Genomic DNA, 19,191 nt, shown 5'->3' on the forward strand with positions numbered 1-19,191 from the left:
CTGTGTTCCTGGTATTTTATCTTATCTCTGTCAAACACTCCCACCTGCAGCACAACAATAACAATAACACTCTGTTATTGTTCCTTTGCATCATATTTGTTTCTCCTTCTTATCTTAAAAGATCATAAACTATAAAATTACATTTTCTCTTTTGTTGTTGTCAGCAGCAGAAGAACTTCAGTCAACTATTTGCTCTTAAAGCTGTTAATATTACACTATATTTTGCTTGTTTGTTTTTTTTTTTTCCTTTTTATTTTTTTAAGCTTTAATGCAATCCTTCCCCAAAGCAAAGGATTCAATTACTGCATTTGTTATGATGAATTCCGCCCTGAAATAAATGCAACATGGTAAGAACTCTGCAGTGGCAACACACACATTAATTGTTTAATTTTAGTAGTAAAGTCCTTTCTGCTGGTCATACCCCAAGCAATAATGACATCTAGGGTTGGGGTAATATCCTGTTTTACATCACAGCAGCATCTGCAGTCCATTTCACTGCATGTAGGGGCCAGTAGACCTAAATCTGGTGTAGTAGAACAACAATATTTGGATTTCCCATCATCCCATTTGATGACCCATGACCCCATGAGAGCAGTATGACTCACAGTGAGCTTTAAGGATGTTCTGCTGTTCTCTAAAAGACAATTGGGATCAAGAAGACCACCGTTTTAAAAATGACATAATTTTACACTTAGGGTCTTTCAACTAAATTTCATGCTAAAGCATATACCAAAGATTTTTGATAAAAATGTTCGAGTTAAGAGTTATTTCCATTTTGCAACATTTAAGAGTCATACAGGAAGAAAAGGGCCCCCCCTCACTGGAAAGTCTTGCTTTGCCTTTCCCACCTACACATTTAGAAGCCGGATGTACTGAGCTGTACATCCGACTTCTAAATGGAAAATTACCATCCCTTGGAAGTGAATCAAAGGCATTCTGGGAATTGTACGAGATAATTGATTGGAGGGAGACACAATTTAAGAAAAAGTGTGTGCAGTTCATCAGTAATTAACTCCAAGAATGGGTAAAATACTACAGAGTGGTGATATTTAAACACTGGATGGAGATGAAAGTGTGGAACGCTGGCCAAAGCAACACTTCAGGATTGTTGTTTTATCTGCTTACAGCCAGGAAAGCTATTTGTAAATTGTAGCCCGTTGCCAGGTGTGGCTGGTCTACTGAATGTCCGATTGTGTCCCAGCATGCCTCAGATGAGTTATTGAGAGTTTCTGTCAGCTAAAAAATGCTGTGTGTTAGTATTTTCTGGCCATTAGTAGATGTATTTACAGTATGTCCTACCTCATTGCATTAAGGAAGGCGTTACTGGAGCCACCCCTTTATTTTGAGCCTCTAGCTTCTTGACAGATATATTTGTTTTAGCAGAAATAAAAGAAAATTATGACAAAGTCCATCCAAAACACTGAGGACACTGACTTGTCCTATGATCTTAGGGCATCGTATGAGTTTGTGGCTCAGGAAACGTATGTTTATTGTGTCCATTGGATTGTATCTAGGCAAAGGATCCCGAGGCTCAAACACAAACCTGCTTCGTCTTTGTCTCTAGTGTGCAGAAGCTAGTTAAACCAGCTAAGGAGCACTGACAAAGGAAGCTTTTTCATATGCTTATACACAGCGTATTTGTGTGTACCTCCAAAACAAAGAGGACAGGTTCATCACTGTGATTATTGTGTGTATGTTGCAAGGTGGTTGTTTCATGCGTACAAAAGACACTTTCATTACAAACACCACTTACCTTGAGCACCTTGGTTTCCAAGAGACACTGCTGCAGCCTGATGTGAGTTTCTGAAGGCTGATGCACATGTTAATAATGTTTATGGGTGAAGCTGCCACTAGCTGATGGCTTTGTTCTGTGTTGTGTTAGTATGAGTGCGAGTCTCCTACACAGGGGGGACAGGTTGTTTCTACAGCTGTTACCAGACAGGCAAACCACACATTCCAGTTTGACAATGACTGCTCTCAGACCATCTAACATCACACTGGAGAAAGACATCAGGACTCCTTTGAAGGAGTACACTGAGCAATTGGGAGATTTATCAATTAATATAGACATCAACAATTACTCATGCTTCATTTGTAGAACAGTGGCCTTGGTGTTATTATGTATTATTATGGTGAGAAAAGGAGGGGACTTTTACAAATAAAAGTAATAAATGGAAAATACAGGAGAAAAAGACTAAACCTACATCCTCAGTTTGCAAATATACATTCAACATATTTGTTATTGTCAGTGCATCCCGTGAAAAGACCGAAACCAACAGTGTTTTAGTTTGTCTCTTATTACTTTCTGTCTTCCTCAGCCTGCATGTGGCATTCAGTCCCAAGCCCAATCATTTCCACTGAACATGTAAATTCTCAAAAATGACTCATGAATATATACTTTCAGGCTCTGTAATTTTCTAGAACAACTAGGTGCTGTATTTTTTTTACTCATTCATCAAAGAGAAGAAAATGCATTTTCTTTTGCAGGCAATTTTTTCCATTGATGTGATGCACTTGAGAGTACTTTTACAGCCGCGGCAGCAGGACAGTGAATGTGGGATTGAATGATGATGAGTTCATCATAATTCAAGATTCAAGAATTTGTCAAAGGTCTTTGCGTACATACATACGTAAAGAAAAATGAAAAAACTGTAAAACTACCAGCCACTTTCAGTGCTATATTCAGTGCTTAGAATAATAAATACATTAAAAAAAAAAAAATGAAGGAACATGTCACCCAGTGCATCAGTGTGGCTAATTAATGTGTTTTTAGTTATTTTTGTTGAACAGTGGAGCTCCTTGGCACAGAGGAATAACATATATGAGGCTTTGTATACACAGGCAATAATTGTTAGTGGGGTCATTTCAATATGGGCTTGGTCTCTTCATGGGATTTGATCACAATAAGAAAAAATATTGTGATCAAATATAAATGTTGATATATTGTCAAGTGAGCATCTTCTTTGTCTGGTCTCAATATGAGGTCGATTTGTTTTTGTACAGTTCTGGAGACTCAGAAAGAGACTGCACCAACAATCAGTCAGTGCAGCTCGGGTCAAAGACCTCTCCGTAGAGACGTTGCCAAAAGCTACATGCGCAATTATGGCAAGGCACGTGCAAAAGCAGCTTTTCAGCTTTAATGTGAATACACCTTCATCATCATCAAGTAAATGTGGCTACATCAACTGTTTGGCCTGTTGAATATTCTACAGGCTACAGAGGAAAGACAGAAACAGCTTTCTTAAAGGTAGTTGATTTTGGTGTTTTTGTCCTCGTCACTTACCAGAGCTGAGCTGATATATCCCTTGAATTACCGCCAGAGTGGCTGGGAAGCATAAGGGACACACACAAACTGAACATGAGACAGTGACTGGGATAAATGTTGACAGATGACAGTGTCGGAAGAGAGAAAACAGAGGGGTCAGAGACAGGTTGGGAGGAAAAGACTGTCAAAGAGCAGGGATGAGAGGAACAGGAGAGGAGAAAGAAAGAAAGAAAGAAAGAAAGAAAGAAGCAGTGGAGGGGCAGACATGTCCTCCTGAGGGAGAGAACGTCTGGACACAAAACAACTTTTCCATCTCAACATGGAGAAGTAAAGCGAGTTTAGACACAGATCAAACACACACTTTGTCATATGTAGGCAGCACAACATTTATGATGACCCTGGAGAAAATGAGGGAAAGAAAGACGGGGACAGAGGAGGTGACAAAGGCGATGACCTCTCACTTTGTATTGTTACCAGAAAGCAAGGAACCCAAACTACTTGGCTACAGTTGACAGATAGATTGTACGCAGTGTACATTGTTGACAATGGCATACAGCGAGCACTGCCAAGGTATTATAATGTGCGAGTGCATGAGTCCTTGGATTTACAATGTACTGATGGGAACAATGCATCACCAGACTCAACTGTGTACAAAACAGACAGAAAAGCATTCATTGTTTGGTTTTTATTGAATGGAATTGTAATTATAAATGAATGTTTGGGTGTTTGTGAGTGTCTCTGTGTATGGTCGTCGTCGCCTACAGAAATCAAACTGCAGTCCAAGGGAAACTATATAACAGTATTGTGTGAAATGCAAAAATCAGCAACGAGCGCTCAGCAGCACAGACGACAACAAATAGCACCTTTTGGCTTATCTTTGCATACATGAATGTCTTTAAACGCTTTAATATTTTTGCTTTTGATGTGTCAAATTACAGACGGCTGCGTTGTCTGTCACTGGAAGGAAACAATTTAAAGGTTTTATCATGAAGGGCAAGTAAGAGACTGTGAATAATTTATGTGCTGGTGTGTCATGAAGTTCAGATGTCAAACTGCCTGACATGCAGTGTGATTCATGGTGGGTGCAGGAGGTAGGGTTCGAGTGACCAGGAAGAGTTGCAACTTGATGGGTCCCTAAAACAGACACTGACAGTTACTTTGAAAAATTAATCTTTTGCATTTCTTTCCCTTCCACCGTGGTCAGCTGTAAATGGTTGTACAGTCAGATTTGGCAGAGAAGGCTCTGCTCTTTGAACTAATCCCCAGTTTATACATTCCAACTGTGTAGAGTTAAGACTTAGCCATAAACATAAGCATAGTCAACAATAACGAAACCTTTTTGAAATGGTGAAATACACTGCAGCATCAAGCCATGTGAAAGAAATAGTTCAACATTGTGGGAGATCAGCTTATTTGCTTTTTGGCCGAGAGTTAGAGAAGAAGATACAAAACCACTCTAATGTCTGACTGTCGAAATGAGGCTGCAGCTGGCACTATAAGATAACAAACCCCACCTCTTAGCACCTCTAAGGTTCACTTATTAAGATGTCATGTCTCATTTGTTTAATCCAGAAAAAAATGGAAGTGTGAAATCAGCAAGTACAATGGCACTCGGTACAGTGCATATCATCACAATCAATGTCTTACTTACATGTGAGATTCAGATTATTTTCTGGATCTGCACCAAATTGTATTAAGTCATAAGATCATTAATGTATCTGATATTTTTTTGATATTTTTTTTTTTAACCTCAATAGCCATACATTATTTTCTGAGAAACTGATGGAAATGTTAAAGAAAATATGTTAAAGAAAATGATTTTTTTTTTTAAATAAAATTGCTGGATTCACCCCTTTAACCAGATCCACACAAAAATTCAGTGGGTTCTTCCCTGGCCCATGCTTCATCCTCAACCTCATGCCTCAGTGAGAAGTGTAAGGTTATAGAGGCTGCCCTGTGTATCGGTAGCCAAGGCAACAGGCCATGCCTCATGTATTTTAGACAATTAAATTATTTCCATGGTCTGAGAAAGTCTGCATTAGTATGCAAAACTTGTAATTATGTTGTACATATGCAAATTAGTGCATTACATCATGTAGCAAAAAAATTTTTTTGGCTGATTAGACCAAGAAGCTATCTATTTAATACTTTTGATTTGATAGACTTTGACATGTTGACATGTAATAGCAGGAATGGCACTGAATTATTAACACTAATTCATAATGGCTGCAGTCTGCTTAGGCGTGTGAGATGCAGAGCCCTGGTTGTGCATGCTCACAGAGCCACCTCATAGGAAAGAGCTGTCATTACTATTACTCTTGCTACATTACCTGCCTAGAAGACACATTGCAAGTTCAGCATCAAACTCCAATATCCACAGCTGTCTCCAGCAGTGGAAAGCAAAACAGATGTTAACCTTTGTGTCTGTCAAATCCTTTCTTCTACGGAAGTTAGCAAGCTAGCCAGCTATCCCTGGCCTGTCTGGTCGCTTTCCGATAGCAGCTTACTGTAGCCTCAAATCTGCCCTGAAGAAGTAGCACTGCTCAGAGGGCCTGTTATAACCGCTCCTATTAGAAGGACAACCATGGCTGATAATCACCACCTCCTGCTCCCGACAGGAAACCACATTCAGTGGCTGAGAAAATGCACAAATAGCCCCCCTAATGTTTTTAGCTTCATCCCCTAAAATGTCTGCTGCAAACATCCCTTTATATAAAGTACTAGCTGCACAAGGCGCAAGCAGTGGTAACCAGCTAGCCTCCCTCAGAAGTAAAAGAAAACACCCTCCACCACTAGAAGCTGTCTGAATTAGCTACGTGTTTTATCATGGTAGCTTGGAAGCTACACACCTATGTACTTTGGGTTTATTCTTTCTCTATTACTGGTCCACACCTTGCTGTAGCACTTAAGCTAACAGCTTGTTTAACTACAGCATGTTTTCTTAGTCTATACCTGTTCATAATACAGGTTTGCTGGTTTTTTGTTTTTTTTTTGGCATAACAAGGCTTAGCTGCTTCCTACTGCTTTGTGTTTTTGCTAAGCTAACGTTAGGCTAAAAACATTGTCAATACACAGAAATGAAGTACTGATATTCTCATCTTGGTAAGATAACAAAATACTTTTTTTTTTAAAAAAAAGATTTTTTTAACTAAACATGCAGAAATCTCAATCGCAGCTACCATTATTAGGGCCAGACTGTGTTTTACATGCGTCTGAGATTTGCACAACTTTTCTATGCCTTTGACAGGTTAGGTACACATAAATATTAAAATCTTGAACACTGAGAAGTTATTTACTGCAAATGTTTTAATAATTACCTTTGCGTCTTGGGGTGAGTCAAAACAGTTTATTTCTGTACAACCTCATCTTTCCCTTTGTTTACGTGACATCACAAACACATTATGCATTCAATTATGCTTACGGTGCTCTCTGAAGCATAATTAATAAAAAGCATTGAGTTCTGATCGAGTCATCTGGCTATGTCTTGTTTTTCTCCTTATAAGCCCATCAACACACTGGAGTGCTCTGCGTCCCTTGCTGTATGTGAGCAAGTGGAGCAGGTGGAAAGAAAAAAAAAAAAGTCCGAACAAAGAATGAAGAATGGTTTTTCAAACTATTCAAAGCACTGATTCCCAAAACCCTCACACCTCTGACGCACAGCATTTCCCACATTTTTTTCTCCTTTATTTCCCCATCGCTCTTCCCTATGCTCTCAACTGTCAAAATGTTTTCGTTACTCCGGTCTCAGAGAACAGTTTCTTGGCATGAATTGGAACCGTAACCACTCGAACTCTTGAGTTTACAGTGTTACCTTCCAGTTTCCTTCACTCCTACCCCTCAAGTTCACACTTCCATCAATTTTCAAACCCAGCATATCATTTAAAAAATTTTTTTTTTTTTTTACATCTGCATTGTACCATTAAATTAAAAGAAAAATTTCAATATGCATAATTTTATCTTGGGATGGATTTTACAGTTCTAAATTAACAAGTCATAATTAATAATTCAGCATTTCATTAACACCTAAAATGCGCATCTGGCACTATGATTATATCATTATAATGTACTTTTTATCACTTGTATTTACAGCAAAATTAAGAAAACACAGCTGAAGACATTATGTTATGCCGTGCTAACCATTACATCCAATCACTGAAATACACAATAGCCAGTTTCCCTCCTCATGGATAAAGCTCATCATGTTTTTCCACTGAAGAGACACTTTTTGTAGCGTGTGTTGTTTGTTTTTTTTAGGGTCTCTGCCGCTGTCACCTCTGTCTTATGCTTCCGTACGCTGAGGATTTCTTTCCCCCTCGTTAGGCTCATTAAAGAGGAAACACTAAAGGGAACTTGCTGCCCTTTTGGCCAAAAATAATAATAAACACACATCTGTTTCTCCGACCCTGAGTGGGACAGTGAAGAGGAATGGCCGCTGGAGCATGAACTTCCTGTCCTGATAGATGAGAAAATACACATACTGTAAATAAACCTACATAAGCCTGCTCATAAACCATGCAGTCACATACGCACATTGAAATCCAAATCCAAATTAAAACTGTAACATTGTATATACAGAATACTTTGTTGACATCATGCAATTACAGTCTTGTGCTTTTTTTATGCTTCATGTTCCCAGATCCCTCTTTACAGTTTTTCTCATGTATAATGAGATATGATTGCTTGGAAAATTGGCATAAAAATGTCTAATAAATGTCCTGTATCCTTTTAGAGACATGTGGCGGACTCTAACACTCTCACTGATAGTTGCGCTGGTTCTGGGCACAGAGGTGAGTACCACCGTGGTTCCCTCTAGATGCACAGCTTTCTCCTTTTCACACATTTGATTGCTGAAAGTACTATCACATATAATATGATATAATATTTGTAGCGATTATGTTGAGAGGAGCACGTGCATTGACTTAATTAAGGTATTTGTAGATACATTTTCCAGTTATTTATATAATATTTGTAATATACCTTATCTTTATCTCACTTTTTGGATGACTTCACTACCCAGGTGTCCCAGTCTGAGGATGTGGGGTCCATGGTGACTGTTGAAAAGGGAGTGCAATGGCAGCAGGAGAATTTCAGCGACATATCTGCTGTCCTTGGAAATTCCCGACACCAGATTCTGGCTGCTCAGTTTGAGTGCTACCTGAAGATTATCAGCGATCCACCACGTACAGAGGAAGGTGATGAGATTGTGCCTATTGTTTATTCACAGCTGAGCTGATAACAGAACTGTCCAACTTGTACTAATGTCTTCTTGTTTTGTTTCTGTGCGGATGGCGGATAAAATGTTAATCACAACACGAGACAGTTTTCAAATAAATCATTCCCTCTGTAAATGTAATCACTAAGAATACTAGGAAAAAACATTTAATCACAGGACATTCTTTCAAAACTAATCAATTTTAAAACTCCTTAGATGGCCTTGCCAGTAATTCTATTGGCTCCTTTTTTTTAGCACTGCTGTTGTGCTAGGACCCACAATGAAGTTATGCGAAAAAAATCAGACTTTCAGTCAATGATTGTCATGAGGTTAAACAAAGAAAAACATTCTTTACATTTAATACTTTGTGGAAATTGACTTCCAACAGCAGTGAAATCATCAATAAATGCCAGCGCGTCAGTTTCACTGGCCACAGCCACACATGTCTAAGCAACAGAACCAGCACAATGTTTGACTTTTGAGTTGGCTGCTTCCCGCACTTTAACATCATTTCATGAGTCCATAGAAACTATCGATACAAAACCGTTTTCTAGAGGAATTATTAGGAATTATTGCTTTTTCTGCATCAGCTAGTAAGACTCCAATCTCATCAAAGGTTTGTGTTAACTTAAAGCTGCTATGTGTAGAATTCTCAGCCTTGTAATGTCAGTGTTTTGATCGATTACTTTTGTCCGGACTGATATCTTTTCTGTCATGTTCTCCAGTGGATGAGGTCGACTTATTTTGTAGATCCCCTGACCTTTCATTCAGCGCCACAATGAGGCTGATTTGTTTTGTGTGTTTTAGTGAGAGAACTATTGAATGGACTCGCATGAAATTTGGTAGAGTCATTCATGTTCCATTGAGGATGAATTGTAATAACTCTGGTTAACTAGATGTACATTTTCCAAACCAACATGTTGGTCTTTATCTTCGATACTTTCCTCATGTGAAACCAAAAAGCGCAGTTTGGAAACACATCTGTTAAAACATAAATCTCACTTTTGTGTCGCTTGTCAAAATTAATTTTCAAGTGTGGAATGTGCTCATTGTTGCCTCATATGGGTGTTTTCCATCTTCTGGCTTCAGGGTCAGTAATGAACCCATTGCACATTAGTGCACCGCAGTGAAGCCAGAAGGATACCATATTAGAAAACTTACTTGGACAAGTGACAAAATCTTTTGGTTTTACAAGAGACCAGACTCATTGTGGTACGTACAGGTCACTACATAAACCTCGAGATTTCTTCATGAAAAACATTCTTCAAACATTATTCAATAATAATAATTAAATAATAACTTCTTTAACATGCAGATTTAGATATATACATTACTGGTTGTCCTGCAATTTCCAGTATGTGCACACACTAATAGAGAGAGAGAGGAAGTGAGTCTGAAAGAAAGGAAACTTGCCCTTTGTCTCTTTACCAGTGGCTGCTACTCAGTGCTTCGCTGCCTTTGAAATGTTATTTTGTGCTCCATTTCCCAACATGCCACTGTGCAACCTGGTACCGCCAGGTTTCCGTCTATTGTTGACCCTCTTTGTACAGGCAAGCTGCAGTTAGACAGATAGTTTATGTAAGTGTAACACCACTTATGTTGAATAGATAATTTATGATGCATTCAGTCAGGGAGTTTATTAAAAATTGAAGCAGCTCCCTACCTTTATGACTCCCTGTTGACAATGAGACACTGACAGCGTAGACTCATGTGTTGAGTGATAATACATTACAGTAGACTTCTGTTTTGACTAGGTTGTTTCTCAGATGTTCCTTTAAAATGGAACCAAAACCTATCGATGTCTGCACAATACATAAATGAAAATTATAGTAACTGTAGTGGTTTACAAAGACTGAATAGGTTTCCCAAAATAACTTCATACCTCCCATTATACCCCTCATTAAAAGTCAAATACCCCTAATAATACTACTTCAATACTAATACTAAATGTGATGTAGTCATGTAGACGCTATAATTAAGGAAGTTCATATTACCAGATACCAGCTTTTATTTTGGTGTTGTAAACATGCAATGACTGAAAAATCTTTCCTTGGAGGAATCCTCCGCCACCCTTCAACACTGAAGCCTGGTTAAAGTTCTGAACAGAGAAAGAGCACCACCTAGAGAGGGATTAGGTGCCTCATTTGGGCATGCATCACTTTAAAACTGGAGGTGGAAAAAGGCTATATGGTAGACTTTTACATCCCTTTATTTCTAGCCCTGCTCCTGTTGAGGATTTCAGGTGGTAGCGTAGCCTCAGATCTAAAGTCTGCACTTGTAGCAAACAGTATTACATTAAAGTTAAGTTTAAAAAGCCAAGGCAAGAGCCAGGGGGCTTCATGATTAAAACAACCATGTTTGTGCTATCATTGTTGCCCACAGGCACAGTCATACACTTCTGTCATGTCTAGTGTCTGCACGCACTGCAAGTACAATTTCCTGTCTGCGCTGCCTTCTGCAGGTACTTACTGTAATCGGACGTGGGATGGCTGGCTCTGCTGGGGGGACTCTACTCCAGGGACTGCAATGCAGATGTGTCCTGAGTACTTTCAGGACTTTGACCCTGGTGGTGAGGCCTTAACACATACACCTGCACACACACACACACACACACACACATGCAGACACATGCACAGTCCAGACCGAAAGTATTTGGACGGTTACACGTTGTTTTGTTTCTGATCTGATCTCTGATCTTCAGCACATTCAGTTTGAAATAAGATAATGGATACTGCATTAAAGTGCCAAGTCTCAGCTTTAATTTCAGTATGTTTACATTAATATAGAAAAGAACTGTGAGTGAGATATATCCCTTTTAACACATAGTGCCCCAAGGTTTAAGAATTCAAAAGTAATTGAACAGATACACATCAAGTCAAACAAAATCATCATATTTGGTATTTTTTGGCAAATCCTTTGCAGTGAATGACTGCCTGAAGTCATTAACCCACAGACATTGGCAGACACATTGTATCTTCACTGGTGATCTTAGACCTTCACTGCTGCCTCCTTCAGCTCTTGCTGGTTGTGGGGTCTCTCTGTCTTCTGTGTGGTCTTCACTAAGTGGAATGCCGCTCATTCAGATTGAGATCAGGTGGCTGAATCATTTTCCGGATGAATGATGAAATGTCGTTCAATGAGTTTGGAGTTCAGGATGCCCCTGTACCTCTGCAGTCATCCTGTTGCTTCTGTCTGCAGTGAAATCATCAATAAATGAATGTACCAGTTCCATTGGAGCCGTACATGCCCAAGCCGTAACAGACCCAGCAAGATGTTTGACAGATGAGGTGGTGGCTTTGGGTCATGAGCTGTTCCTTTTTTTTCTCCACACTCTCCTTCTTACATAATTTTCATAGAGGACAATTATTGTTTTATCATTTCATAAGAACTTTGAGTTTTCTTTTCTTTTATGTTTATATGAACTGCAGCTTGGCCTTTCTGTTTTTCAGGTTAACCTGTTGTTTGCATATTGTGGTAAATCCTCTGAGGTTCACGGGGTCTTGATCACTAACAATGAAGCATGTCTGCCTACATCCTGGAGGAGGACATTTCTTCACCATGCAAATGATTTTCTGCTCATCCAAACATTTAGTAGCCAAGTCTCCACCTAATTTTGAACGCTTGCAATTTGGGCCCTACGTGTCAACACGGTTATATCTTGCGCAAAGTTCTTTCTTTACTGATGTAAGCTCACTCAAATTAAACCTGAGACTTGGCACTTCAATGTAATATCCATTTGTTATGGTATTTCAATTTGAATGTGCTGAAACACAAGGTCTGAAAAACAAAAATGTGTAACTGCCCAAATACTTACAGTCATTATGGTTCGTATTGATATATACCTCTTAATTATTTTTTTCATTTATTTATTGATATTTTGGGGTTTTATGCTGTTTGTATCATTGAATAAATAAATAAATAAATAAATACATGGTACATATAGACCAATGCACTGACACTAAAACATGCAAATTATAACTGGAGTATATAGTGATCATTTCATTGTCTATTTGCCTGAGGTCACCTAAATCAAACTGTAAAGTGTATTTGTGATTATAATTTTGTTATCAACAGAGAAGGTTACCAAAGTGTGTAATCCTGATGGCCAGTGGTTCCACCACCCAGAGAGCAACCGCATCTGGACTAACTACACCCAGTGTCAGGCCCACACCAAGGACAAACTCAAGGTAAAACACAATGCAGTGAAAGTACTGTGTATCAGAGAGTTGCAAAGGTTGGAACAGTTCATTCACTTATGTCATTTAGACAATCAGAAAACCAATAAACAGGGCTCGTTGTCCTATTTCAAATGGACCGACGCATAGTAACCATGAGACTAATTAATCCCTTCCAGTGCACTCTAGCAAAACACCATTTGATTAATATCCTGGATTAGTGAAGACTTTTTACACCATTGGCAGATTTGCAGTAAACCCTGTGGAGTGAACTATGAACTATTTTTTTTTTTTTTTATTTGGAACCAACTAAAGGAAATAACAGCAGAAGGCTTCATGACAGATGTTGACATCTGATAGTCCGAAGTTACACAACGCAGGCTTGGACAGCTGAACATAACAACATGACCTGAGGGCAAACTGCAGTCTGGACTCACTGAATCATGTGCTCTGACTGTAAACTGCAGCAAACAAGCTGAGTCCACAGTGCTTAGCTAAAGTTACAGTTCAGCAAGTGGAGTCAGATTTCTTTAAAATCTCCACATGGTCAAAATCTCTAGAGGGTCAAAGGTTAGCATGTGACTTTAATTCACACGCTCCCGTAGCCTGTCCCCTGTAGCTGGGCGGTGTGATTGTATCGTTATGAAATGAGGTACAATAAATACCATCCTCACTACGCTGAGCTAATCAAAGTGCAAGGTTCAAAGTCGCACTGCTAATTATGTCGTGCTTGTGTGGCTTTGGATCAAGTTTGGAGTAGCAGAACATAACTGTAATCAACACAGGAAAACTCCTGAATTCTTTGTGATTGTGAAGTAGATATTGATATTCCTGCACATCCTGATTTCTTCCCCGCGCTTAACTTCTTTAGACTTCAAACACCTAAACATCTAAAACACAGAATTGTGTCTCAGTAGAGTTCTGGTTTAAAAGTAAATTTACTGTGAACCTTTTTGATGTTGGCCTCTAGTTTATGATCAAGGATTGATTTAATCCATCCTAATGTCTACAAGAAGCTTAAAGCCCCTGCACACAAATATTTCTGTAGGAATTGGCATCGTAAAGACTGTCTGAGCCTCTGGACATATTTCATGAATCCCAGTTGTTTGCCATGACATTTGTCCAGCATTGTCAGTGTATCTGAATTTATGGCCATTCAGGAAACACTTTTAATATTCTCCCTACAGATGTTTCCTTTCCTTCTGTGCTTTTGACTGCATATTGTATAGAGAGTATGCAAACAGTCTACCTGATTCCGTGTGCAGGTTTACATCTTTAACTTATAACCGTTCTTGAGAACTGCATATATACATATTGTAAGTTATGCTGCTGCTGCAACGCAACAATTTCCCAGTTTGGGATCATTAAAGTACTTTGATTGATTGATTGATTGAAGTGGTGAATGTATATCCATGTATCATGATTAAAGATTTTTTCCCCTGCAGTTTGCCATCAGCCTCTACTACCTGGCCATGGTGGGTCATGGTCTGTCTATTGTCTCCCTGATTATCTGTCTGATCATCTTCTCCTACTTCAAGTGAGTCAAATGAGAGTTTTCGTCTGGTCTGACTGAACACTTCTATATACTGTATGTAGGGATTTACTTACTTGGTTTCAGAATGTGAGATGGCTTAAAATGGTCCTAACTGTTTGTATGTAAGACAACATATAGCAACAGTATTGACCTTTTATATCATAATTTTAGTTGTGATTCCAACAGCAGATGTAATTTGATATTTAGTAATTGACACAGAATATTAGTATAGGCATTTAAAAATGTAAAGTAACCATAACTGATGAACTATTCCTTCTTTCTCTCTGTTTATCTCATCTTTTAGGAGTCTCAGCTGCCAGAGAATCTCCCTCCACAAGAACATGTTTCTCTCCTTCATCTTGAACTCCATTGTTACTATAATGTGGCTCTCCGTCACCGTGGCCAATAACCATGCCATAAATTCCAGCAACCCTGTAAGCCACTGAGTTATATTTCATTTCATGATACTAATGAATTTCAATTCACTTACTTAACTTTCTGAAGTGCTCAATAGACACTATAATCCTGCTCGTTTTTTGTTTTTAACCATAGTCTTAATGGATTAAAAGTTGCTTCTAATTCATCATGATACACTTGAAGTAGAGTTTTGCCATTTCCTGTCCATCAGGTGAGCTGTAAGGTCCTGGCTGTCCTGACTCAGTACACATCTACTTCCACTTACTTCTGGATGCTGTGTGAAGGCATCTACCTCCACACGCTCATCATAGTGGCCGTGTTTGTGGGGGAGCAGCAGCTCTTCTGGTATCACATCCTGGGATGGGGTGAGTCAGGAGGATCTGATGTTTCACTGCCACTGCTTGTGGCGTTTCAGTGTAAGCTGCTTCCATCTTGTGGTCGTGTTCATATAAGACATCATATATACATATCTGCAAGGGACAACATTGTTTTGTCGTAGTGCACATGGATATGCTTCCAGCAGATTACATATAATGATTATATCACATGTAACTTTTCTGATAGTACGATCATCTGAAAAATATGAAGGAATTGCATTAATACAGCAACACCTATGCAGCTGCATTTTGTGGGCGATTATGACTGCCATTTGCTCAGGATGCTTATAATGCATTTACAATACTTCTCTTTGCATTATCCTCTTCAGAGTTTTCAAGGTTAGCAGTAATGTAAAACATTAATGTAATACTCACTAATTACACCTGGATATATGACAGCATCTATAACGGTTTCCTATATTTTAGTACATTCATTTTCAAACATAGTTCAACACAAAAAAATGTCATCTTGAAGGCTGGCTGTACCTGTGCTTAGATAAGTGGGCTTTTCATGAGAAACTCTCATCCAGGCTTTCAGTTGGCCTCTCTGTGCCACTGCATTCAACCAGCTCTTATGCATTCAAAATGGATTCTCTCTCAAAGGCTCACATCTTTTTATATCTGGACGGTATGACCTTCCTGTAATCACCAAGTCCTTTGTGCCGCCTTTACTGTTAACTCCCTGCTTTTGCTGCTGGAACAGGAACTGTGGCCTCAGCTTTCTGAAATGTATACATGAAACTTGTTGAATTAGTTTAACATTTGGGGGAAATATACTTGATCGCTTTAAGGTGTTTTAGATTTAATGTTACATTTAAATATTGTGATGCAAAAGCAGAAGCCACCGGAGAGATGCATGGCGTCAGTCTGATATTTCTGTCTGTGTTTCTGTTCTTTATCCTAAGGTTTTCCCATCGTTCCTGCCATGACGTATGCTGTGGCTCGCGGGCTTTTCTTTAACGACAAGTAAGATGTAGCTACCAAGACAATTATCCTTACAGATGTCACTAATGTAGTTAAATGTGCTGCATGTTTACTGCACTGACGACAGTATGTGACCTTGTGTAACATGACTACAGGCCATTCATATTAACTGTGATATTAATCAAGATGCTAACTTTGCGTAGTGAAAAACAGGCATGCACGTACCAGAAAAAAACAGCCCACTCCTTAGAATGTCTTTTGGTACAATCGAACTCTGGACAAGACATTTTTAGGAAAACAAAATGATGTCACTAAGACCTCAGTTGCACTTGATTGCCGACGTGTACATGGACAGCTGCAGACCCCACAGACGTGTGGTTGTTTTCATTTAGGAAGAGCAGAGGAGGCACGAGGAGGCTGAGCTTTTCCGTTTGCAAAGAGTGGAAGACAAAGCAGGTTCAGGTTCTCCAGTTCCTCACTGAGCCTCATCTCATTCCTGCTCACCCTCAGTTTTCCTTTGTCATGTGAGGCTCGTTTCCTCCGCAGAGGAAGACATATCCAATCTGCCTGTAAATGCATCGCCCTCTCTAACAGCTCCATTATCTCACGGCGCTTTCCACCATTAATGATGACCTTTTTGTTCGCCCCTTCTCCATTTTTTCACTCAGCTTCTCCTAATTTTCCCCCACCCTCAGTTTTTCTGCAGCTCGTGCGTTATCCAGAATGATTTTCATCTGTTCAGTTACCTTCAGCAACGCTTCTTCTCCTGCAGTTTGGTCCACACTCTTGATATCCATGATGTGCACGATGATGGGGTTTTTTTTTCCTCAGTGTGCTTTGTTTTAAGAAACAGGGTGATTCCACAGTGTACGGCACTGTTGTGTTGTGATATTAGGTCCGTCCAAGAACTAAATATGTTTAAGTTAAACAGTTTCCTTAAATGCTGCCAACATCAAAGCAACTGTAGAGTCATACAGATTTTTGATAATCCCTTACCCTATCCCTCACATAGGCTGCAAATAACAGGACTAGGTATAAACCTAATGTATGGTATACTGGTCAAAATGCAACAGCATAATGTGCTGTCAACATAAAAATGAGCACTGGCAATGAAAATCCATTTCTGATTTGCAGTGTAGACTGTTCCATAGTCGGACTGGCCACTGGGATCACCGGGGGTAATCCTGGTGTGCCACCATCCGTGGTCCGGTCAAAAAAATCCATAAAGTTTTTACTGGCCCTGTTTGTGTGCCTGTCATTTATCCATTGTGAGCATGTTCTGGGACTGGATTCACAAATGTAATCAACCCTCACCAACACAACCTGACCGCACTGGGGATAAAAATAATTCAGCAGGGAGCTACCAAAAAGCGGAGTCGTACTTCAAATACACCGAGCCTGGCCTCCATTGCAGATAAATCAACAAATAAATTTGTTACATGGAAAAGAGGCAGAGGGATAACTAAACGTAAGACACACCAAGCAAGAGAGAGCAGGAGAGTGGGAGGGAGAGATGCCATTGGTTACTGCTAAACTAACGAAACTAGCACAACAGCAGAAACAGCAGGAGCTGGAAATGAGACAAGAAGTTTACTGCAGTACAGCAATAAAAGCCCTGGTAAGAAATAAAAGATTTCTGTCCAGAGAAGGCTAGAGGGCTTTTAATCTCAAAAATTTAGAGGAAGGGCTACATTTGTATTAACACCTAATGCAGTAACTTTCACAGGGCAAAGAGGAGTGGATCAAAAAGAGGCTTCGCACCAAAATGCCGCTATGACCAATCAAACAGAGGGAATTAGAAATAAAGACCTGCCTCCAATGGGTCTGCTGTAAATAACCCCTGTTGAAGTAATAGAAACTGTTCACACCAAATCATTTTGAAAGAGCAACGGCCAACGGGAAAAGCCCAACACTCAGCCGACCGGTAGCGTATCTTCATCGCTCACTCAACTCCATCACTCACTCAGACACTCACTCACAGACGCTGACCGGCACAGCCAACAATGGACGTAGGCTGTGTTCGGATCCTCTTTCTAACCCACTGAGTAAGTGGTGCACTCCAACTGCATAATCTATGGATTTAGTTTACATGTGAAAGACCAGATGTATATTAGATTTGCAAGAATTTCTTAGTATGTGGCAGGAACTTACTCACATTACTGCCCCATAATGTATTAGGTCTCTTCAGACTGCCAGCGGCTCTCCTCACAAACCCCAAACATTGCAGCAGATTTACAAACAGATGTTAGTTAAATAAAGTGACCACACATTGGAAATTTAAATTAAAATGCCCCTCCAGTCATCACTGGTGATTTTTGCTGTGAAATGCATTCTGGGATGCTAGCCATATACTTCAGCATGAACAGTTTGCTTGGTACTGGAATACTTAATCGCTTAGTTAGTAGGTAATATGCAGTAGATTCTCACAGAGTATTTAGTAGGCAGTGCGTTAGTAGGCAGTTCCAAACAGGAAAACTCACATTCATGGTGTCAGGGATTTCAGTTCCTGCTCTGTGTGTTTGTTTCAGATGTTGGATCAGCTCAAGCACTCACCTGGTATACATCATCCACGGGCCCATTCAAGTTGCACTGGTTGTGAGTCATTCACGAAAGTATATTTTATACATATAAGGTAGTTCCTTACATCACATAAGATTACTTTTACATTGTCAGATGCAGACTTTGATGTGTTTTGTAGAAAATGACCTTTAAAACGGCTTTTTAAATACAGACTGGAGAAGTACTTTTACTGGAAACTCCTCCAAGTGATATATACTTATGTGCACTGCTATCAGTCTATCACCCATTTTCTAAATTATTGTCTTAATTGGCAGATTTTCATCAGAAACAAAATGAAAAACAGGAATTATGTTAATTTACCAATGAGATGTGAAAGCAAATATTTTTCACTTTTACTTGCTGTGTCTATATTTGATTGATGTAACATTATAATGGTTGAACAGGGGTGCAACCCATTGATTCTTTCTTCTACAGTACGCAGCCTTCAAAAGGAACTTCACTATGCTATCCTTCCCTTCATGTGGTTAAACTCATAAGTATTGAAAGGAAATCACAACAAAAACTCAACAAAAGGATATTATGCCATTAAATACAATGTAGAGTAACAGGAACAGAGGTTATAGGAGAGTCCTCCGTGGGCTCCTTATTTGAAGGATAGTATATAGTGCCACCATCAGGCCAGTCATTGTAATGCCTTAGATAATATGAACAGATGTGCCTTCCGTTCAAGTTTAATCAAGTCTGTCTCTGTCTCTTTCATCCATCAC

At 39.4% G+C, this 19,191-nt stretch overlaps 1 protein-coding gene across 2 annotated transcripts in view; it reads left to right on the forward strand.

The window, feature by feature from the left end:
• Positions 1-19,191, forward strand: part of calcrl2 (calcitonin receptor-like 2) — a 30,125-nt gene that overhangs the window by 6,865 nt on the left and 4,069 nt on the right. For both annotated transcript variants that reach the window (XM_071475480.1, XM_071475481.1), the window contains exons 2-10: positions 7,995-8,052; positions 8,283-8,457; positions 10,939-11,046; positions 12,552-12,664; positions 14,098-14,189; positions 14,491-14,620; positions 14,815-14,968; positions 15,886-15,946; positions 18,433-18,499. In XM_071475480.1, the coding sequence (XP_071331581.1) occupies positions 7,995-8,052; positions 8,283-8,457; positions 10,939-11,046; positions 12,552-12,664; positions 14,098-14,189; positions 14,491-14,620; positions 14,815-14,968; positions 15,886-15,946; positions 18,433-18,499 (958 nt within the window). The remainder of the gene's footprint in view (positions 1-7,994; positions 8,053-8,282; positions 8,458-10,938; positions 11,047-12,551; positions 12,665-14,097; positions 14,190-14,490; positions 14,621-14,814; positions 14,969-15,885; positions 15,947-18,432; positions 18,500-19,191) is intronic.

This window comes from Trachinotus anak, unplaced genomic scaffold, assembly GCF_046630095.1.
Source record: "Trachinotus anak isolate AG129_WGS33_773 ecotype Australia unplaced genomic scaffold, CSIRO_AGI_Tana_v1 ptg000004l, whole genome shotgun sequence".
Lineage (NCBI taxonomy): Eukaryota > Metazoa > Chordata > Actinopteri > Carangiformes > Carangidae > Trachinotus > Trachinotus anak.